Source organism: Agrilus planipennis, unplaced genomic scaffold (genome assembly GCF_000699045.2).
Source record: "Agrilus planipennis isolate EAB-ADULT unplaced genomic scaffold, Apla_2.0 scaffold49, whole genome shotgun sequence".
In the NCBI taxonomy this organism is placed as follows: Eukaryota; Metazoa; Arthropoda; class Insecta; order Coleoptera; family Buprestidae; genus Agrilus; species Agrilus planipennis.
In genome coordinates this window covers 899,454-924,352 of record NW_020438913.1, presented here as the reverse complement: position 1 = coordinate 924,352, position 24,899 = coordinate 899,454, and the positions used below count along the sequence as shown (strand labels likewise).

Below are 24,899 nucleotides of genomic sequence, written 5' to 3'. Positions count from 1 at the left end.
CAGACTTCACCTGGTCTTCGCGTTTCCTCATTTACCTTTGCCCATTATGGGACCTTTACTCTTCCGGGAGGAAAGTATCAGCTGCACGGGGATCCAGTGGTTCGCTCTCGAAGGGGATATCCACCCAACGCCAGTCTATCATGTATCATGCCCGATTCGCGGACCTCACTTTATCTCCATCCCAGACTTTTCTTAATTATCCCCTTTCCTCATGTACCTTTGCTCTTTATATGACCCCTCATGGTGTTTGGTTTTGTCACAGGCACAGAACTGTGGGAATCTTGTCTAGGTCCACATTGACCACGCTCCTTATTTCGGTTTCGCGTAGCAGTTTTGCGTTTTACAAAGTCGATCGAATTTTATATCCCGGAACCATAACAAATGCAATTCCGTGATTTGACTTAATCCCAGAAAAATGAAAAGCAACACTATATGACATTACATTTTCAAAAAACATTTTTATAGCATCTTTCTTTTTATTTCAGGGTGTGGATAGTTGGCAGGACAACGGCAGAGATCATGTAAGTGATTCTATTTTATATTTTCTTTTTTTTATGTTTGATTTGCTTAGATGAAACTGTCGTTTCTAAAAACTAAAATATATTACTGGCAAAGCGTGCCGTACTGACAAGAAAATAAATGTTCGCGTTTTCGTTCACAAAGAGGTAGTTTAAAATTTTCAAGTGTGTGAGAATTATTTGACCAGCTTGTAACTTTATCCCATGTAATGTCTCAGCAAGCTTAGGTCTGTACTGTGTGCTGCCTAACACAAACTCCATAGGCAGAATTATTCACTTTCTCATCGAAGAATTATCATAATTACATATAATCACAGTTATCAAAAATTACATACAATTACAGTTATCAAAAAAATTAATTAAAAACGTAACATAAAAGCGCTTATTTCACCCACATCATTCAATAATTCTGCAGATTACTAGCAACGTTAATTAATTCGACTTTTTTTATTGGAATTCAGAATAAAAATATGCAAGAATAGAACGTTCACCTATTTAAATATACTGTGTTAAATTTACTTAATATTTTTTTGCCTTGATTTGTGTACTTTAATTATTAATTGTAAGTATGAGTAAACACACACGTCATATGTTTGATCTGTTGAATTATATTTCAATCGCATGTTAAATATACTAATGACTTCTAGGATTTCTTGTACTCAATGACTCAGAGACATTTGATCATTTTTTTATTGAATTCCTATCCGTTTTCATTAAAACCACGGAAACCGCTGCAAAATACACGTAGACGAATAGTATAATTCAGTTTATATTTTTACACTGAATGATTTAAGTGAAAAAATGCGATACTCATAAATATAATAAACGTAAAATAACCTTGAATGCATTTCCTTATCATAAAGAATAATTGCAATATTCATTTATGTGCAAATAAAATGAAGTACGTATACACATACTTATGTGTGAACTATTGAAATATAGAGCAATTAAAAAGTATTTAGCTAAACTAGATTGATACAAAGACCTAAGGCATATAACAGTTAAATTTGCTAAGTTTATTACTTAATTTTATGTGGAAGGTATATTTCCATTTTGTAAAGAATGCTTAAAATTATAAAAGATTTCAGATTGGTTTGTTTTCAGTATATTTTAGCAAAGGAAAATGAATATAAATTTAAAATTATATCCGATTAGATTACTTCCTTTGACTTCCATAGAGTCCTCTATTCTCCTATTTTGACATGTTTCGTTAAAAATTAATTCAAGTTTCTTAATTATTACAATTAAATTTGTAATATCTACTAAAATATTTCTGCTTGGATTTTATTTTTAACCGATGAAAAAAAAGGAGGTTCTCAAGTAAGTCGACGCGCATATTTTTTTTTTATGTATGATCACGCGTAACTTTTTATACAGTAGTCCGATTTTGATAATTCTTATTTTATTAGAAAGGGTATATCCCGAAGTTGGTCCCATATAAATTTTGAAAAAAAAAATTCCAACCCTAAGGGTAGGAAAACAGGGGATGATTGTTGTTCACTCACTGATTGTGATGTATGATCACGCATAACTTTTGACAGAACAGTCCGATTTTGATAATTCTTTTTCTATTGGAAAGGGTATACCCCGAAGTTGGTCCCATATAAACTTGGAAAAAAAAATCTAACCCTATGGGTAGGAAAACAGGGGAAAACTTAGGTATACTAACATTGAAGAACTTATATATATAGAATAAATTAAGGTTAATAAAATAAAGGTTCATTATTTTTTGCTTTTTTTTTCTGCGGTTTAATTTTTTTTTTTAAGTTTTTATTACAAATTCGGGTCCAAATTGTAATTTTTATTATTTTGGCATACAAAACAACGGTCTAGTGAGATAAATTGTAAATATCGCTTTAATTTGAAGGTAAATTTTCATTTTCCAATTTCTCCGTGTATATAGATTAAATATGGAGGTATGTATATTCAAATGATAGATTTTATATAAAACAGTTGTTCATTCCATTATTGCTTATTTATAAATACATATATAAAGGAAACAGGCACACAAAATACAGATACTTTGCTTAATTACTAGTGAACGTCATAAATTTCATTAAGCTAATGACATTTTTCTTGTTGTTTAGACTTTACAGGCTACAATTTTAATTATGTTTAAAAGACTAATAGTCTAATGTGATTAGTAACGAGAATTTATTAATTACGCGCCATGGCGATTAAGTGTAGGCATAAAATATAAGTTATTGCTGAATCTTGAAGATTCTAATATAAGAGACTAATTTAGGTAACATTAAGTTTATTGAACGACATTCAGCAAAATATCACCCTGTATATGATATAAAATATTTAAGGCGCCAACATCGCTGTGCCATATTGCCAATATCGATTTTTCCATTTTAAGTTCAAATCGTCAAAGGGTAGTATGAAAACGTAAAGGGAAAGCATTGAAATAAAATCCACGTTTTCCTTAAATAATTTATGCGGAAAGGATATATTAGTACGTAAGAAAACTTTTGTCGTAGCAACAAAACAAAAAAACAATATAATTGGAAGATATTGAAACTAATGTAAAAATTTTCCGGAAATGAATTTTCCAGGAACAAGAAAAATAAATTCCTTAGTATCACGATATCTAGGGAGCTTTATGGCTTTAGGTGTGTCCCGCATAGCATCACTCCTGAATTATATACAACACAAGATACAAGCAAGCGGCTACGGCTCTGTTATCGCGTGTATGACGTAGTCGTCCGCCATGCCGGCTTAAATACCGCAGCAGCTTAGTAGTAATAATATTGCGAATGCCACAGGTACAAGACAGGTAAGCGCGAGTCTTGTACCTGTAGAAAGACGCATTAACAACCATTTGTGACGCTAGCTTGTTGCTTCCATACAGTTCGATATGCAGGACAACATTTTGAAAACGATGGTCTGTAAAAATAAAGGTAGAACTGGTGGTTTAGCGTCTTTGAACTCGGAGGATTGTAACGGTTTTCGTGATCGTCGCGTCCGTGCCAGAGAACTATTACCTACAGCGTGCTTGGTTTTGTGATAAAAAGCAAAAAAGAATGTACAATAACTTTTACGGTGTAAAGGCATTTGTGCAGTGGTGATATACGGTTACATTGGATTCGAGCAAACAGTACTTACAATTAAGAAATTTTGTGATTTTAAATACCTAACCTCAAAGTGTATGTGCAAGTTCCGATAATAAATTCTGACGAAAATGCAACTGAATTTCCGTTTGCAGTGCATTTAGCTCTTTGTTCTTCATGTGGTGTTTTCGATGTTTAAATAAAATTTTACATTAGTGTAGTAATGCTGTTGTGTAAAAATGTTCGTAAAGGTAATCTAAACATTCGGTCTCTTTTGCATTGTACCTACACGATTGTTTAGTAAGTTATTTTAATAAAAAAAAATTATTCCTAAATCTGTAACTACATCGTGCATTGCTCTCAAGAAAATAAGGTGAATCGTGAATAGCAATTCGTGCCAGGCAGAGAGAATCTCTGTTATGGGTGGATCCTTTTCTAGAATCATTTTCCAAATGGTTTTGCCTGCCGTAGCTATTTGTTTTATTCATTTATTTTGTGTATAAAGGATATTTAAAACACAGCTACAACATTAAAATAGTACTTATCAGTTAGTTTATGCACACCTACACGTCTTTCATATTCAAGCTGATATACGAAGGTATTATAAAAAGTTTACGTCATTTCTGCAGTCTGATGCAGTATAAAACTTAAATTAGGAAGAACATGCTAAAGAGAATAATATTAAGTGTTGGTATTTTATTAAGGTCAAACATTTTGTTTTTGGCAGTATCAGTAAAATAACTTACTATTTCAATCTTGTGGAAGAGCTGAAATGTTTAATATTTGTTAGTGATTCGTGAGTGTTCATCGCCCACAAGAATATTTCTCTTAGAGGATATCAAGTACTGACATTAAGAAGTGATAATTTTTTATTTCTTGTTGTGTACATATAAAAGACGTTATCTGGGTCGTTTAATCTCATAAAATGACATCTCGAAGGAAAAAAAGGCAGCAGGATGGATTTATCAAAAAAGTGTCGTCTTTATTTAACTTAGATACGGTGAGTGACTAGGTACCTCTTTGAAGAAACAAAGATCCATTTCTCAAATACCTAATTAAAAAAAGTTACTCTGTCATTAAAAAACCTTCATCCCTTCTCTTTACCATTGCCCATAAGCGTTCTTATCTTTCAAAACGCAGAAGCACCACAACCTTCTCATTAAAAAAATCTTCACCCTTTCTCTTTACCATTGGCCATAAGCGTCCTCATCTGTCAAAACGCAGAAGCACTACAACTCTCTCATTAAAAAAAACCTTTACCCTTTCTCTTTACCATTGCCCATAAGCGTCCTCATCTGTCAAAACGCAGAAGCACTACAACTCTCTCATTAAAAAAAACCTTTACCCTTTCTCTTTACCATTGCCCATAAGCGTCCTCATCTGTCAAAACGCAGAAGCATTACAACTCTCTCATTAAAAAAAACCTTTACCCTTTCTCTTTACCATTGCCCATAACCGTCCTCATCTATCAAAACGAAGAAGCATTACAACTCTCTCATTAAAAAAAACCTTCACCCTTTCCCTTTACCCTTGCCCATAGACATTCTCATCTTTCAAAACGCGAAAGCACTACATTCTTCCAAAGTTTTATTTTAATTACATCCTTCCAACCTATAGAAGAAATCAAGAATTATAATCTTAAACGCTCTTGTGCTATAAAGATTACAATGCTTACATTTGTTTTTCACTCTGAACCTTGCTATTCCATCCATATTCTTCTTTCATCTCAGGAATCCTGGAATAATATTCCCTTGCCAATGTTTTCTCAGTAAAGCCTTTATTCATGCCTACTGCATACCTTGAATTTCTTATGTACCCATAAGCCAATCCATCTTATCTCATTACATCTTATCCTCATCATTTCACCGACACTCACTCCCGTCTTTCCTCATTTATTTTTTTGCACCTATCTTTAAATCACCTATCGCCTCTTTCCCTTTTGTCTTCATATATATTCTGTCTTTCAATCTCAAATATCCTCTTCCTCCAAACCTTGTTTCTAATACCCTCTTTCTAATTTCATTCATTTTTTTTCATCTTTGAGCATCTTTCCACAATTTACATGCCTTCTTGCCATGTCACATCTATTTTATATATATTTTTTGGTATATATTCCTCACTTTTTGCTTTCCATCTTCATATATATTTGAAGAAACATCGCGGTTTCGTTATTAAAAGGGTTACTAAAACTTTCAGCAGCCAATACGAGACATTTAATACCTTCGATGTCTAAAACGCATTAGTAGATTCAAGTGCGAAAATAAACGTTTCAACTACACCAAAGCGTGAAAGAAGACAGTACCGCTCATTATGTTATAAACTACCCTACATCAAAAGCATTGATGAATAGAAGGAACAGTAGAGATATAAAACAAAGAATAGCGCAGAATCGCGATGCCTTTTCACAAAAAGCAGTTACTTCTATGCTCGAGATCGGTTAATTTAGAAATTCAAAAAAGATTGTTAAAGGTGTATCTGTTAAGCACGGCTTTATACGGTTGCGAAACGTGGACGGTGATTGTTCTTTGTTTGTGGACGCGGCTGAAAAAGTTGGAAGCCTTTGAAATGTGGTGCTACAGGCGAATGATGAGGATGCCGTGGATAGAGAGGGTGGTTAGGAATGAGGAACAGGAGAACGGAAGACTGCATGGAAGTTAATGAGAAATACGCGAGATAGGTTGGTAGGACACTTTTTCAGTCATAAAGGACAAGTTAGAGACAAGTTGGATTACCAAATGAAAATTGTTTTCAGCATTATGATTACCGACATCAATAACTATTATAAAAAACGACGTATCAGCGTCCTTAGTCGAAATTGTTGAAAAACGGGAAAAGCATGGGACATACAGCAATATATGATGGGATGATTAAATGTGGTGACAGTCCCCAAAAAAGTAGATAACTAATGCATTTAGCCTATCCGTGATCGAATATAGACACGTCAAAATTTGCAAATTCTAATTAAAAGTTCCAATTAAAGAACACCATTCTGGAAAAAAGTAGGCATCCTAGTTTCTTCCTTATAGTTAGACGTGTAGATGGTCAGCCAACTCTAGAATGTTGTAAGATTGCCGCACTGAATTATATTGCAAACCGAGATACGTAGGACATTACGGTGAAGTGATGATGATGATGATATTGAACCTAGTCTTATTCTTAGGAACTTAATACCTATCTGTAAGTGTCACGTAAAAATGTATTTCAACCAATCACGTATTAAATTACCCTAACCACACGTGAGAAAGGGATGACCTAATAATGAGAAATATATAACGATACCTACTAAAATACGTATAATAGTGGTATGTACGACTAAAATTGAAAGAAAATTTCTTAAAGATATACTTGTTTTCGTTAATTTAAATCAGTTAAGAGTTACATTGTGTCTGCTTTATTTTGCATTAGCCGATGGGTGCTCCATAGGGAACAAAATTTAAATATTTTTTCCTCAATTTCCGTATGAGTGAAATATTTCTTAATAAGAAGGCCAAGTTTTGCGGAAAAAATCTTAATCCTAGAAACAGTTGCCCCTTTATTCAGTTCCGTCATCTGAAATGTGTCATATGTATTGTTTCTATGCAATGGATACTTGAATGGAATTTGCTTGCTAGCCTGCGTTATAACAATAGCACCGTGACATGGTGAATTATTCTATTTAAATAATTGTACAATATGCATAATGCTTGAACCATAATTTGATAATAATGTAAAGAGGCATTTTATTTTTTATTGTTAATATACATTGCAACCTGCAACCAAACATTCTGAGGCGCTTGGACGGTTGTGCATTAACGTTTAAGTTTCTGATCATAAATATTATACAGTAATCATATTATTATGCACTTTCGTAACCAATTATCAAGGCCAAAATTTTTTGAGTAAGTGTTTATAAGGTTTAGATGGTGCCTTATTATTTAAGGAATAACGACTTTTTACATATTTTTTCAGTCACTGTATGAGTATATATACATATTTGAACAATGTTTTCGATTAAGTACGTGTTTTTATATAATACCACCGTAATAAGGGTAACTACTTCTAATTGCGCCCTCTAAATAGTAAAATGCCAGTTCAATGTATTGCTTTAAGGATAATTGTTCATCATCATCATTTAGTCGCCAGTCCTAAGACTCGTGGGACACGCACTTGAAATAATCTTCGTACGTCAATATCAATAATCTAATCTAGATCTCTCTCCTTACTCTTGTTTCTGCTTCTAATATGTTTCAAAATAGCCTTTCATGTCTGAGAAGGTGTTCTACCAACCCATCTCGTCTATTTTTTATTGTCTTCCGTAGCACCTTCAGTTCTCAGTTTTTTAATACGTCCTCATTCCTAACTTTCGTTATCCACAGTATCTTCATTATCTGCTTGTAACATCACATTTCAAACGCCTCCAACTGTTTGACATCATTTTGTTAAAGGCGATTTGACCCTGTGCTATTTTTTGTTTTATATTTCTATATTCAACGTAAGTTATCCAACTTCCCATATATCGAATATCGTCTCCAATTTTTATATTTTAATCGAACCCCGTGGCAGAGACACCTTCGTACTGTATGAGGTGCTGACCTTTTTCAGAAACTTGACTTATTGTTAATCTAGTTTCTTATTACGAAACTCTCCCATTATGACGCGCAAGCTGATCCGCCACCCACTTTAGATTGCACAAAAATTGACTTCATCAGGGTGAGAGCCTGGTCGGATAGATAATTGGTAAATCTCATCCATTTCTTATTGTCTTTCGTAACACTTTCAGTTCTCTTGCATTTTTTAATACATCCTCATTCCTAACCATCGTTACCCACAGTATCTTCATCATCTTCCTGTAACATCACATTTCAAACGCCTCCAACCACTTGACATTATTTTGTTAAAGGCGATTTGACCCTGTGCTATTTTTTGTTTTATATTTCTATATCCACCGTAAGTTGTCCAACTTCCCAGATATTGAATATCAGCGACTTCTTCTAATTTTTTGTCTCCAATTTTTATATTTCAGTTGAACCCCCTAGTCTCTGCCACCCTCGTACTGAATGAGGTGATGAGCTCTTTCAGGAACTTGTCTTATTGTTAGTTTGGTTTCTTATTAAGAAACTCTCCCATTATAATTGAATCTACGGTCCGGCTTCCTAAAATCTTGAAACGCGGAAACTGATTCGCCACCTACGACCTACCCTGGTTTGCATAAGAATTACTTGTCAAATGCACTTTCATGATTAATCTTGAGAAACGTGTAATATTTAATTTTTCTTATTATTTTGTAGTATGTAAATATATTCCTAGGTGTTTTTTGTTGGAGGCAATTTGTAGCTGTACACAGCAGCGAATGGAAAATTCGTATCGATTACGAAATACAATTTGCATATTTAGATTAAGTTACAAAACTAAACAAACTTTAAGTTGAAATCTTTGTTAAACGAAAAAGCGTTTAAACTGATAGCTACTCGACCTAGTTAGTTAGAATTTTTAAGCTTGAGCCTCTCTTCGATCGGCATCAGAAATTCACCCTAATACTTTAACTTATAGGCATCTATTTAACGCGGAGTGGATAAACGAGTTGAGAATTTAAAGTTTCGCTTCGAACAATAGCAAACAACTTTGGATACGTACCTTCACAAATAAAAAAAGTTTAACAGAAAATTTAGCTAATTTAGTTTTGTAATCATTAATAGCACGCTCAGTTACCATAACGAATAAAAGAAAACAACGTTATCAATATTTTCCCTTATAAAAATAAATAATATCTACTGCCTCATGAAGCGTCAAACTATAATCGGCCGCGGAAACCTTGTATGGTGTTGGTAGCCAAAAAGGAAGGACCCGTTAGTCATTCCTCCAATGCTATTCAATGCACAAACTCCAAACAGGATACGAATGGTAATTACCGAATACGAATTACCACATGAAATTTTTATAGACATCGTGCAAGTTCGAGTTCACATTAAAATAAGTACATCGGTTCGCAATCTTCTCATATAGATATACGCTATTTCGTGTTTTTTCAAAAATTATTTATTCATGAATATCTATTTTGTTCCCTTCAAAGTAATCCCCACCAGCTATAATAGACTTGTGCCAACGTTTTTCTAATCCTCGAAGCACTTCAAAAAATCATTTTTTGTGATCTTGTTCAGCTTCTCCTTCGATGTCGTCTTTATGTCCTCAATCGTAGCGTACCGTCGCGTCGCTCTTTCATGGATCTCTTCAGTTTCGGGAACAAGAAAAAGTTACAGGGGGATAGATCTGGGGAATACGGTGGCTGCGATACTGTTAGGGTGTTGTTTTTGGCCAAAAATTCGCGCACAAGCAACGATGTATCAGCAGGGGCCTTATCATCGTGCAAAAGCCAATTTTTATTCTTCCAAAAATCCGGGCGTTTCTGGCGGATTGCTTTGCGCAAATTAGGCATAACTTGCAGGTAATATTCCTTATTAACCGTTTTACCCTGTAGCAAGAACTTATGCTACCCCACGCCCCTGCAATCGAAGAAAACTAAAATCAAAACCTTCACATTCAACCTAACTTCACGCACTTTTTTCAGTTTTGGGTCGTGCGGTAGCTTCCATTGGGATGGTTAAGCTTTAGTTTCCACGTCATAACCATAAACCCATGATTCGTTACCAGGTATGACCCTCTGGAGCAAATTTGGGTTGTCGCGAACAGGTCCTTAGCAATGTTAATGCGATGTTGTTTTTGGTCGGAATTGAGTAACTTTGGCAAGAATTTCGAATCGAATGGCAAGAGCTAATCGATATGTTTAAGTCTTCAGCAACTTTTCTAACGGTAATTCGACGATTGGCCAATACAATTTTGTTCACTTTATCAATGTTTTCGTGTTCTCGGGCGTCCGGCATGCTCGTCGTAGTTCACATCTCGGTCTGAGATAATTTTGTAACACCGATAAACGTTGCTTCGGTCCAAGGTAGCTTCATCATATGCCACAGTCAGCATTCGGAATGTACTTAATTTTGTTTTTCACACAAAATTTGATACAGATTCTTTGATCCATTTTTTGTAATAGGCAAAAATCGAAGGCGAATCAAAACACGAGCAAGTGAAGCAGCTGTGAAAAATTAACTGAACATTCAACATGGCCGAACTTGTGGGTATAAGTGATAGACATGAGTACCAACATAACGCCACCAAAAAAACGAAAATCGAAATTCTAAATTCGCGATGCTTTTTGGACAGATCTCGTATCTAGATTTTTTCAATCGCAAGTTTTCTGATTACCTTATATCAAAAATCGACGACTTTTTCCGGCTTTTTTTTTTGATTTTATATTAGCTCTAATACTGCTTTTACATTTTTTTACCTTCCGGTATATAAAAAGTAAAAATTATTATTGTGATTTTTGTAGAATGTTTAATTGTTTTAATTTGTACGAAATTCGTATTATTGTTACAGGCTCATTCCCCAGTTCTGGGTTCAGGAGATGGAAAACATGTAAGTTAGTTATATTTGCTTTGATACTGTTCTACAAATAATGTAATTAGCTGATTAAAGTATTATTATGGTTAGAAGCCTCAAAATTTTATAACCGAGGTAAAAAATTCTGTTTTAAAGGTAAATTAAATAATTTCATTGTGCAGACAATTTTAGGTAGGAATGAACGTGGGACGAGAAAAAGATATCGCAATGAGATCATGAAGCCTATACATAAAAACGAATTTTACTAAAAAAACAAAAGATCGTATTACTTATATAAAAAAAAGCACTAAGCTCTTCCTTAGGGTCATTAATAAACACGAAAGCCACGTTCTTGACCCAAGCAACCACTAAGGTTTCCAGTTCTAACTGGTCTTGATCATCTTGCCATGTGCCATTATGTCTATTAAATCCTCTATATTTATTAATGGCATTGTAACACAATACTACTGCTTATTATTTGAATAGAAATATTATGTTCTTATTCTTTGTAAATTTCAGCCTTCAGAGTTTTTTGGTCTGTATGTATCTATCTTATATCGAAAATTTAATAGTTGGATACGGTCCTAGACCAAAATTTTTGCACTGTTTTCTGTAATCGCTGTAGCGTATTTCCGTAGTACTATTTTATCTTATTCGATTGTAGTTTGTTCATCGAGAAACAATAGCATCTCATATTTTTTTTCTAAAAAGGTCAGAAACAGGACATAGGGATGAACAGTATTATCAGCAACTGTACTTTGTGAGGCAAAGTGGTCTGTCTGTAGGCAAGATTTTGTTCGAATTTTGTGTTTGACTACTGATAATCTTGAAATAAATACATAAACAATTATCATTGTCAGCGGACAGTTGCGTTCTCTATCCATTATTAGTCATGACACTTTTCAAATCCACTTGCTTTGTGTTCTGTTCTGCTGATAACTCTAATTTTAATGGCTTAAGGTCGTCAGTCTTAAGACTGGTTGGATACGCACCTGCACTCTTTCCTATCCTGAGCTAATCTTCTCATTTCCTTAAAATTAGACTATACCACATCGCTAACCATTTGTGAACATTAGTCTAATCTAAGTCTTCCTCTACTCTTCTGAACGCCTGTTTCTGTTTCAAATCAGTCTCTTACTTTACTAGCCCTTCATGCGTAAGAAGGTGACCTATCAACTTATCTCTCCTAGTTCTTGACTTCCATAGCGTCGTGTGTTCTCCTACTGTTTCTACCTCCTCATTTCTAACCTCTATCCACGGTGTCATCATCATTCGCTTGGAACACCCCATTAGATACCGAATATCAATCACTTCTTCTAATTTTTGGTTCCTAGACGTACGTTAAAATCTCATACGTCATGACCAACGACCCAACGTCTGTAAAAGGTACAATATGGCGCGGTCCATCAGAACATTTTAAAATATCTAACAATCACAGGTGCCTAAATGCTCATGATAATCTGATCATCCCTCAATTCTATGATTTCAAGAGTAACATCTGATCTTCACGTTTACTACATTCACAGACGTGACGTCTCAAACTTGGTTTGTCGGTGAAGACGAAATACATTCCAATCCGCAACTGTCATTCGTAACATCTAATTTTATTTCAGCGCTTTACTGATGAAATGGTCCATGCTCAAGCGCAAGCAATAATTTATCGAAATCACCAAATGTTGATTGCGATTTAGAACTTGAAGGCACTATATGTTCTCATTTACTTATAGATATTTTCTAGCAATTCTAGTATCTCATATTGTTTGACATATTAGTCCTTACAAAGGATATCTACTTGCCATTTATGTAGATCATTCGTAAATAGTAATTTCCGGTTCATTGAAATGACTTTGCACATATTTGTTATTAATCACCTTCGAATTCCACTCGAAAGTATTATGCACCGTTGGAAGTTATGTAAAAAAGTAATTTTTTTAATAGAAATCCACTTGGATGTTATTGTGCCCATTTGCCACTTTATCTGATTACGGATTCGTCCTCCCACAGTAACTGAATACTTTTAAACAGAAATTGCCCGCAAGCCAAGCCTGTTTTTACTGCTGCTCGGTATTTGTAGGTAAATTTTGACGGAAGCGAGCAAATAGGTAGTTCGCCTATTAGACGCTTCAGTTGTTCAATCCGAGCCGATTTGGCGTTTTCGAAACTCGGTCATGCAGCCGTGCTAAACTTTCGCCAAAAATCTCTCGACCACTGGCACCGGATCGAATCGCAAACAGTTATGTCGCGCCATTATAATAATGCCGAGTGCGGTAACACGGCGCGGCGGTCTACTAGATAGACAGATCAATCCGTGATTAGGCCAACACAACGGAGATTCATCTTCTCTCTCGTGGCCAACTATTATAATAAGTTTTCTCATTCATGACGACCGACGACTTGGTTATTACGGTGCCAAGTAGCGGTGCTGCTTCTGTGTATTTGTTTTGCGTTAGTTTCGTTTTGTTCGGTTCGTGAAACGGACGACGGCGTCGCGTTTATTCATTTACGTGTGTACGTTGTTCGTTTTTTACGTGAAAATTTCATGGGAAATCGCGGTTGGCGTGGCGCTACTTTCTGATTTTTCCGATTGTGTGAGAGCGGAAGACATTGATGTCCTGCGGGATGCACTCGTGGTTTAAACACGAGCGGTTTCTTCTGAGGCGATAGGATATAGAGATAAGAATTAGTAAAACGAAGAAAACCGAGGATGGGCTGTGGTATTAAGAGGATGAGAGATAAAATACCATCGAAAGTAATGGTACACATGTTGTGACTTTTAATAACTTTATTTTGTAGTCTGTTGTAAGAAAACTGGGATCGATAAGACGTTGTTCTAGCTCTAGAGTTGAAGTTCCAAATCTCCAAAAATGTCAAAATAAATATATTAGGTTCCTATCTTTATCTAAAAATTTTGTATTAGTGAGAAGTTGAATTAAAATTATTATTCACATAATTTGTTAAATTTTTTCCATAAAGTTCAGTCTTCACCATGTCACAAGTTAAGGTTTATTTATTTTGTTTATGATACACCCATTGTGGAATTGTTAATAGTGTTTTGAGAATTTAGGTTAAAGGACTTTACTTTTTCATTGCTATTTCCTTTCTCCATTGCCTGATCTTAAATTAACTAAAATGTCCTTTAATAATAACGTGCTATTGGATATGTATAGTGAAGTATCATCTAACTCATCTTTATTAAAGTTAATGAGAAATCTATTATTGGTTCATTGAAATCTTTAGCATAGTAACTGAGTACGTACCTAACAAGAAAGTTATGGTTAATGACTGTTTTAAAAGCTGAAAATTTCGTTTAGCATTTATCTATAATATTATTTGTACAGGGATCAATTTTTTACACTCATTTCATTACTTGTGCTTAACAACAACAGTATATACCAATTCAAGGGTGGGATGATAACATTTTTAAAACAAACATAAAAATAGCACAATTTAATTAAAAACTACCTTTTACCTACGACTTCAGTCAGGTGAAAAGAAAGTATATCTACATCGATTCAGTCGTTTGAACGATTAGCCCTTCAGGCAACGATTATTTTAAGCGATCGAGAACAGCTAATGCTAAGTTCCCAGTTATCCGCAGCACCCGGCAAAATCACTATCCAGTGCATCTGTGTTAACTGCCTGATGTTTTCCCAGTTTTTTATTAGGATTTCTTGTCTCAAAAAGAAAAAGAGAACAATTATGAAGATCATTTGTCAAGATCATTTTTCCCAGAAACTCGTGGAGGTCATCATTATCATCATACGGTCATCAGTCCTAAGACTCGTTGGACACGCACGTCCACCACTGTTTCCTATCGTGAGCTAATCTTCCCAATTCCCTAAAACTAAAACATCTCACGTCCTTAACTGCTTGTGAACAGTAACCCAGTCTAGGTCTACGTCCACTCTTGTTAGCTCCTGTTTCTGTTTCTAATGTGTTTCTAACTAGCCCTTCATGCCTGAGCATGGTGTACCAACCTATGTCGTCGATTTCTTCTTGACTTCCATAGCGCCCTCTGTTCTCTTACTCCTTCTAATACCTCCTCATTTCTAACCTTCTCAATCTACGACATCCTTATCGTTCGTCTGTAACCACATTTCAAATGTTCCTATCCTTTTCCTTTTTGAAGTGAAATTTCTTTATCGGCGGTAGGAAGAATATTTAGTAGGGTGTAAAATCGAAAACTGTAACGTCACGCGCTACGTGCGGCTCCTAGTGGATATTTCCAAAGGGAGTCATTTTAACTGTAGTTATATCAAAAGGGTTTTTCGTTAATTGTAATATCGTAATTAGACGTTTTGTGGACTGATTTTGGGGGTAAACTTAAAACATACTTGGAAAAACCAAGACCGGTCTTCGAGACTCGACTGCACTTGAGAACAAAATGTGTAATTTTCATTACTACCATTAACATTAAAATTAAATGTGATTTTCTATTTAATAATATCTTCCATGTTTTTACACCAGTCCCATTCTCATTACGATAATAAAATACAATAAATTTTACAAACAGTAGCCTGCTGTATAAATACACACATACATTTAACAGGTGTTAATCATTTATTTATTGATAAAACGATTGTTGATTTTTAAAAAATATGAATCATTTATGAATGTGTTTTTTTATCTGTAAAAAAAATCTAATCCAAATGAGTTTGTCATCGTAATTTTACAAGTAGTATAACATATTTTGATTAAGGTATGTATATTGATATAGATGCGTAGTTTATTTTTGTTTTATTTTAAGAACAATAATTATCTCAAATGTTAACTGATGTAATACCATTCATGAAACTTTATTACTTATACATTTCGTAAGTGTAAATAATGTGATAAGACCGATAACACTGCGGAAGAAATTGTACACACAACATGTGTGACCCTGTGCTATTTTTTGTTTTATATTTCTATATCCACCGTAAGTTGTCCAACTTCCCAGATATTGAATATCAGCGACTTCTTCTAATTTTTTGTCTCCAATTTTTATATTTCAGTTGAACCCCCTAGTCTCTGCCACCCTCGTACTGAATGAGGTGATGAGCTCTTTCAGGAACTTGTCTTATTGTTAGTTTGGTTTCTTATTAAGAAACTCTCCCATTATAATTGAATCTACGGTCCGGCTTCCTAAAATCTTGAAACGCGGAAACTGATTCGCCACCTACGACCTACCCTGGTTTGCATAAGAATTACTTGTCAAATGCACTTTCATGATTAATCTTGAGAAACGTGTAATATTTAATTTTTCTTATTATTTTGTAGTATGTAAATATATTCCTAGGTGTTTTTTGTTGGAGGCAATTTGTAGCTGTACACAGCAGCGAATGGAAAATTCGTATCGATTACGAAATACAATTTGCATATTTAGATTAAGTTACAAAACTAAACAAACTTTAAGTTGAAATCTTTGTTAAACGAAAAAGCGTTTAAACTGATAGCTACTCGACCTAGTTAGTTAGAATTTTTAAGCTTGAGCCTCTCTTCGATCGGCATCAGAAATTCACCCTAATACTTTAACTTATAGGCATCTATTTAACGCGGAGTGGATAAACGAGTTGAGAATTTAAAGTTTCGCTTCGAACAATAGCAAACAACTTTGGATACGTACCTTCACAAATAAAAAAAGTTTAACAGAAAATTTAGCTAATTTAGTTTTGTAATCATTAATAGCACGCTCAGTTACCATAACGAATAAAAGAAAACAACGTTATCAATATTTTCCCTTATAAAAATAAATAATATCTACTGCCTCATGAAGCGTCAAACTATAATCGGCCGCGGAAACCTTGTATGGTGTTGGTAGCCAAAAAGGAAGGACCCGTTAGTCATTCCTCCAATGCTATTCAATGCACAAACTCCAAACAGGATACGAATGGTAATTACCGAATACGAATTACCACATGAAATTTTTATAGACATCGTGCAAGTTCGAGTTCACATTAAAATAAGTACATCGGTTCGCAATCTTCTCATATAGATATACGCTATTTCGTGTTTTTTCAAAAATTATTTATTCATGAATATCTATTTTGTTCCCTTCAAAGTAATCCCCACCAGCTATAATAGACTTGTGCCAACGTTTTTCTAATCCTCGAAGCACTTCAAAAAATCATTTTTTGTGATCTTGTTCAGCTTCTCCTTCGATGTCGTCTTTATGTCCTCAATCGTAGCGTACCGTCGCGTCGCTCTTTCATGGATCTCTTCAGTTTCGGGAACAAGAAAAAGTTACAGGGGGATAGATCTGGGGAATACGGTGGCTGCGATACTGTTAGGGTGTTGTTTTTGGCCAAAAATTCGCGCACAAGCAACGATGTATCAGCAGGGGCCTTATCATCGTGCAAAAGCCAATTTTTATTCTTCCAAAAATCCGGGCGTTTCTGGCGGATTGCTTTGCGCAAATTAGGCATAACTTGCAGGTAATATTCCTTATTAACCGTTTTACCCTGTAGCAAGAACTTATGCTACCCCACGCCCCTGCAATCGAAGAAAACTAAAATCAAAACCTTCACATTCAACCTAACTTCACGCACTTTTTTCAGTTTTGGGTCGTGCGGTAGCTTCCATTGGGATGGTTAAGCTTTAGTTTCCACGTCATAACCATAAACCCATGATTCGTTACCAGGTATGACCCTCTGGAGCAAATTTGGGTTGTCGCGAACAGGTCCTTAGCAATGTTAATGCGATGTTGTTTTTGGTCGGAATTGAGTAACTTTGGCAAGAATTTCGAATCGAATGGCAAGAGCTAATCGATATGTTTAAGTCTTCAGCAACTTTTCTAACGGTAATTCGACGATTGGCCAATACAATTTTGTTCACTTTATCAATGTTTTCGTGTTCTCGGGCGTCCGGCATGCTCGTCGTAGTTCACATCTCGGTCTGAGATAATTTTGTAACACCGATAAACGTTGCTTCGGTCCAAGGTAGCTTCATCATATGCCACAGTCAGCATTCGGAATGTACTTAATTTTGTTTTTCACACAAAATTTGATACAGATTCTTTGATCCATTTTTTGTAATAGGCAAAAATCGAAGGCGAATCAAAACACGAGCAAGTGAAGCAGCTGTGAAAAATTAACTGAACATTCAACATGGCCGAACTTGTGGGTATAAGTGATAGACATGAGTACCAACATAACGCCACCAAAAAAACGAAAATCGAAATTCTAAATTCGCGATGCTTTTTGGACAGATCTCGTATCTAGATTTTTTCAATCGTAAGATTTCTGATTACCTTATATCAAAAATCGACGACTTTTTCCGGCTTTTTTTTTTGATTTTATATTAGCTCTAATACTGCTTTTACATTTTTTTACCTTCCGGTATATAAAAAGTAAAAATTATTATTGTGATTTTTGTAGAATGTTTAATTGTTTTAATTTGTACGAAATTCGTATTATTGTTACAGGCTCATTCCCCAGTTCTGGGTTCAGGAGATGGAAAACATGTAAGTTAGTTATATTTGCTTTGATACTGTTCTACAAATAATGTAATTAGCTGATTAAAGTATTATTATGGTTAGAAGCCTCAAAATTTTATAACCGAGGTAAAAAATTCTGTTTTAAAGGTAAATTAAATAATTTCATTGTGCAGACAATTTTAGGTAGGAATGAACGTGGGACGAGAAAAAGATATCGCAATGAGATCATGAAGCCTATACATAAAAACGAATTTTACTAAAAAAACAAAAGATCGTATTACTTATATAAAAAAAAGCACTAAGCTCTTCCTTAGGGTCATTAATAAACACGAAAGCCACGTTCTTGACCCAAGCAACCACTAAGGTTTCCAGTTCTAACTGGTCTTGATCATCTTGCCATGTGCCATTATGTCTATTAAATCCTCTATATTTATTAATGGCATTGTAACACAATACTACTGCTTATTATTTGAATAGAAATATTATGTTCTTATTCTTTGTAAATTTCCTTATTATTTTGTAGTATGTAAATATATTCCTAGGTGTTTTTTGTTGGAGGCAATTTGTAGCTGTACACAGCAGCGAATGGAAAATTCGTATCGATTACGAAATACAATTTGCATATTTAGATTAAGTTACAAAACTAAACAAACTTTAAGTTGAAATCTTTGTTAAACGAAAAAGCGTTTAAACTGATAGCTACTCGACCTAGTTAGTTAGAATTTTTAAGCTTGAGCCTCTCTTCGATCGGCATCAGAAATTCACCCTAATACTTTAACTTATAGGCATCTATTTAACGCGGAGTGGATAAACGAGTTGAGAATTTAAAGTTTCGCTTCGAACAATAGCAAACAACTTTGGATACGTACCTTCACAAATAAAAAAAGTTTAACAGAAAATTTAGCTAATTTAGTTTTGTAATCATTAATAGCACGCTCAGTTACNTGATCATCTTGCCATGTGCCATTATGTCTATTAAATCCTCTATATTTATTAATGGCATTGTAACACAATACTACTGCTTATTATTTGAATAGAAATATTATGTTCTTATTCTTTGTAAATTTCAGCCTTCAGAGTTTTTTGGTCTGTATGTATCTATCTTATATCGAAAATTTAATAGTTGGATACGGTCCTAGACCAAAATTTTTGCACTGTTTTCTGTAATCGCTGTAGCGTATTTCCGTAGTACTATTTTATCTTATTCGATTGTAGTTTGTTCATCGAGAAACAATAGCATCTCATATTTTTTTTCTAAAAAGGTCAGAAACAGGACATAGGGATGAACAGTATTATCAGCAACTGTACTTTGTGAGGCAAAGTGGTCTGTCTGTAGGCAAGATTTTGTTCGAATTTTGTGTTTGACTACTGATAATCTTGAAATAAATACATAAACAATTATCATTGTCAGCGGACAGTTGCGTTCTCTATCCATTATTAGTCATGACACTTTTCAAATCCACTTGCTTTGTGTTCTGTTCTGCTGATAACTCTAATTTTAATGGCTTAAGGTCGTCAGTCTTAAGACTGGTTGGATACGCACCTGCACTCTTTCCTATCCTGAGCTAATCTTCTCATTTCCTTAAAATTAGACTATACCACATCGCTAACCATTTGTGAACATTAGTCTAATCTAAGTCTTCCTCTACTCTTCTGAACGCCTGTTTCTGTTTCAAATCAGTCTCTTACTTTACTAGCCCTTCATGCGTAAGAAGGTGACCTATCAACTTATCTCTCCTAGTTCTTGACTTCCATAGCGTCGTGTGTTCTCCTACTGTTTCTACCTCCTCATTTCTAACCTCTATCCACGGTGTCATCATCATTCGCTTGGAACACCCCATTAGATACCGAATATCAATCACTTCTTCTAATTTTTGGTTCCTAGACGTACGTTAAAATCTCATACGTCATGACCAACGACCCAACGTCTGTAAAAGGTACAATATGGCGCGGTCCATCAGAACATTTTAAAATATCTAACAATCACAGGTGCCTAAATGCTCATGATAATCTGATCATCCCTCAATTCTATGATTTCAAGAGTAACATCTGATCTTCACGTTTACTACATTCACAGACGTGACGTCTCAAACTTGGTTTGTCGGTGAAGACGAAATACATTCCAATCCGCAACTGTCATTCGTAACATCTAATTTTATTTCAGCGCTTTACTGATGAAATGGTCCATGCTCAAGCGCAAGCAATAATTTATCGAAATCACCAAATGTTGATTGCGATTTAGAACTTGAAGGCACTATATGTTCTCATTTACTTATAGATATTTTCTAGCAATTCTAGTATCTCATATTGTTTGACATATTAGTCCTTACAAAGGATATCTACTTGCCATTTATGTAGATCATTCGTAAATAGTAATTTCCGGTTCATTGAAATGACTTTGCACATATTTGTTATTAATCACCTTCGAATTCCACTCGAAAGTATTATGCACCGTTGGAAGTTATGTAAAAAAGTAATTTTTTTAATAGAAATCCACTTGGATGTTATTGTGCCCATTTGCCACTTTATCTGATTACGGATTCGTCCTCCCACAGTAACTGAATACTTTTAAACAGAAATTGCCCGCAAGCCAAGCCTGTTTTTACTGCTGCTCGGTATTTGTAGGTAAATTTTGACGGAAGCGAGCAAATAGGTAGTTCGCCTATTAGACGCTTCAGTTGTTCAATCCGAGCCGATTTGGCGTTTTCGAAACTCGGTCATGCAGCCGTGCTAAACTTTCGCCAAAAATCTCTCGACCACTGGCACCGGATCGAATCGCAAACAGTTATGTCGCGCCATTATAATAATGCCGAGTGCGGTAACACGGCGCGGCGGTCTACTAGATAGACAGATCAATCCGTGATTAGGCCAACACAACGGAGATTCATCTTCTCTCTCGTGGCCAACTATTATAATAAGTTTTCTCATTCATGACGACCGACGACTTGGTTATTACGGTGCCAAGTAGCGGTGCTGCTTCTGTGTATTTGTTTTGCGTTAGTTTCGTTTTGTTCGGTTCGTGAAACGGACGACGGCGTCGCGTTTATTCATTTACGTGTGTACGTTGTTCGTTTTTTACGTGAAAATTTCATGGGAAATCGCGGTTGGCGTGGCGCTACTTTCTGATTTTTCCGATTGTGTGAGAGCGGAAGACATTGATGTCCTGCGGGATGCACTCGTGGTTTAAACACGAGCGGTTTCTTCTGAGGCGATAGGATATAGAGATAAGAATTAGTAAAACGAAGAAAACCGAGGATGGGCTGTGGTATTAAGAGGATGAGAGATAAAATACCATCGAAAGTAATGGTACACATGTTGTGACTTTTAATAACTTTATTTTGTAGTCTGTTGTAAGAAAACTGGGATCGATAAGACGTTGTTCTAGCTCTAGAGTTGAAGTTCCAAATCTCCAAAAATGTCAAAATAAATATATTAGGTTCCTATCTTTATCTAAAAATTTTGTATTAGTGAGAAGTTGAATTAAAATTATTATTCACATAATTTGTTAAATTTTTTCCATAAAGTTCAGTCTTCACCATGTCACAAGTTAAGGTTTATTTATTTTGTTTATGATACACCCATTGTGGAATTGTTAATAGTGTTTTGAGAATTTAGGTTAAAGGACTTTACTTTTTCATTGCTATTTCCTTTCTCCATTGCCTGATCTTAAATTAACTAAAATGTCCTTTAATAATAACGTGCTATTGGATATGTATAGTGAAGTATCATCTAACTCATCTTTATTAAAGTTAATGAGAAATCTATTATTGGTTCATTGAAATCTTTAGCATAGTAACTGAGTACGTACCTAACAAGAAAGTTCTGGTTAATGACTGTTTTAAAAGCTGAAAATTTCGTTTAGCATTTATCTATAATATTATTTGTACAGGGATCAATTTTTTACACTCATTTCATTACTTGTGCTTAACAACAACAGTATATACCAATTCAAGGGTGGGATGATAACATTTTTAAAACAAACATAAAAATAGCACAATTTAATTAAAAACTACCTTTTACCTACGACTTCAGTCAGGTGAAAAGAAAGTATATCTACATCGATTCAGTCGTTTGAACGATTAGCCCTTCAGGCAACGATTATTTTAAGCGATCGAGAACAGCTAATGCTAAGTTCCCAGTTATCCGCAGCACCCGGCAAAATCACTATCCAGTGCATCTGTGTTAACTGCCTGATGTTTTCCCAGTTTTTTATTAGGATTTCTTGTCTCAAAAAGAAAAAGAGAACAATTATGAAGATCATTTGTCAAGATCATTTTTCCCAGAAACTCGTGGAGGTCATCATTATCATCATACGGTCATCAGTCCTAAGACTCGTTGGACACGCACGTCCACCACTGTTTCCTATCGTGAGCTAATCTTCCCAATTCCCTAAAACTAAAACATCTCACGTCCTTAACTGCTTGTGAACAGTAACCCAGTCTAGGTCTACGTCCACTCTTGTTAGCTCCTGTTTCTGTTTCTAATGTGTTTCTAACTAGCCCTTCATGCCTGAGCATGGTGTACCAACCTATGTCGTCGATTTCTTCTTGACTTCCATAGCGCCCTCTGTTCTCTTACTCCTTCTAATACCTCCTCATTTCTAACCTTCTCAATCTACGACATCCTTATCGTTCGTCTGTAACCACATTTCAAATGTTCCTATCCTTTTCCTTTTTGAAGTGAAATTTCTTTATCGGCGGTAGGAAGAATATTTAGTAGGGTGTAAAATCGAAAACTGTAACGTCACGCGCTACGTGCGGCTCCTAGTGGATATTTCCAAAGGGAGTCATTTTAACTGTAGTTATATCAAAAGGGTTTTTCGTTAATTGTAATATCGTAATTAGACGTTTTGTGGACTGATTTTGGGGGTAAACTTAAAACATACTTGGAAAGACCAAGACCGGTCTTCGAGACTCGACTGCACTTGAGAACAAAATGTGTAATTTTCATTACTACCATTAACATTAAAATTAAATGTGATTTTCTATTTAATAATATCTTCCATGTTTTTACACCAGTCCCATTCTCATTACGATAATAAAATACAATAAATTTTACAAACAGTAGCCTGCTGTATAAATACACACATACATTTAACAGGTGTTAATCATTTATTTATTGATAAAACGATTGTTGATTTTTAAAAAATATGAATCATTTATGAATGTGTTTTTTTATCTGTAAAAAAAATCTAATCCAAATGAGTTTGTCATCGTAATTTTACAAGTAGTATAACATATTTTGATTAAGGTATGTATATTGATATAGATGCGTAGTTTATTTTTGTTTTATTTTAAGAACAATAATTATCTCAAATGTTAACTGATGTAATACCATTCATGAAACTTTATTACTTATACATTTCGTAAGTGTAAATAATGTGATAAGACCGATAACACTGCGGAAGAAATTGTACACACAACATGTGTATACTTAGGTGTGTATGTATAATTAAGTTGCTAATGAGTTAATATTTAATGTTAATTTTAAAAGGTTTTTTATTTGTTGTGTAGGGACCAGCGCTTTTACGGGAGAGAAAAGGGATAGAGGATAGGGGTGACTTTATAGAACACCATATATGTTTTCAGTTGGGTGCGGAGAGACGGGGGTGAAATTGAAGAATCAAATAAAATTACATAAGGATAGATAATGGGACCTTTTGTCGGGGAGATAGGGCTCGTATCTAACAGTAAAAATGCAGGATAACTGTAGGTATAGATATTTACAGGGGCAAAAGATAAGTATGCTTAGATTTGCAGATGATATAGCATCTAACAAGGAGGAGTTAGAGATAGCTTTAAATAAAATGGAAGCGGTTGACAAAATAGCATTCTATGAAAATAAATGAAAGTACAATAGAAATTGGGAAAGAGCGAATATAAAGATAAGAAACGAAAAATTAGAAGAAGTGGATGATTTTTGGTATCTAGGAAGTCAGATAAGTCAGGATGGAAGGAGCAGCAACTTCAACAAAAATAAATCACTTCTATGCTCGCAATCGGTTAATTTAGAAATTCGAAAAATTGTTAAAAGGTGTACTGGTGCGAAACATAAACGGTGAACGCGACGGAAAAAAAAGGTTAGAAACGTTTGAAATGTGGTGTTACAGACGAATGATGAGGATATCGTGGACAGGGAAGGTTAGAAATGAAGAGGTATTAGAAGGAATAGGAGAACGTAGGACTCTATGGAAATCAATAATAGGCGAGATAGGTTAGTAGGACATTCTCCGGCATGAAGGTCTAGTCGGAGATATATTAAAAGTAGAAACAGGAGTTAAGAAGGGTAAAGGTGGACCTAGATTACATTAATTTTCAGAAATAGTTAAGGTTGTCGGATGTTCTAGTTTTAGGGAAATGCGAAGATTAGCACACGATAGGAAAGAATTCACGTGCGTGTCCTACTAGTCTTAGGACTGACGACTTTATGATAATGATGAGCACCCGTGGACTGTTTCTGTGTCTTTTAACATTAGAACAGGATAGTGAACAAAACAAGTAC

General features: G+C 34.9%; 1 protein-coding gene across 19 annotated transcripts in view; it reads left to right on the top strand.

Moving 5' to 3' along the window:
* Positions 1-24,899, top strand: part of LOC108733410 (disks large 1 tumor suppressor protein) — a 436,917-nt gene that overhangs the window by 320,014 nt on the left and 92,004 nt on the right. For 8 of the 19 annotated variants that reach the window (XM_025973523.1, XM_025973522.1, XM_025973520.1 and 5 more), the window contains 2 exons: positions 486-521; positions 10,982-11,020. In XM_025973523.1, the coding sequence (XP_025829308.1) occupies positions 486-521; positions 10,982-11,020 (75 nt within the window). Of the gene's footprint in view, positions 1-485; positions 522-3,232; positions 3,872-3,891; positions 4,572-10,981; positions 11,021-18,054; positions 18,082-18,386; positions 18,426-21,303; positions 21,705-24,899 lie in introns of those variants that run through there. The other 11 variants (XM_025973536.1, XM_025973519.1, XM_025973530.1 and 8 more) reach the window with 10 other exon arrangements.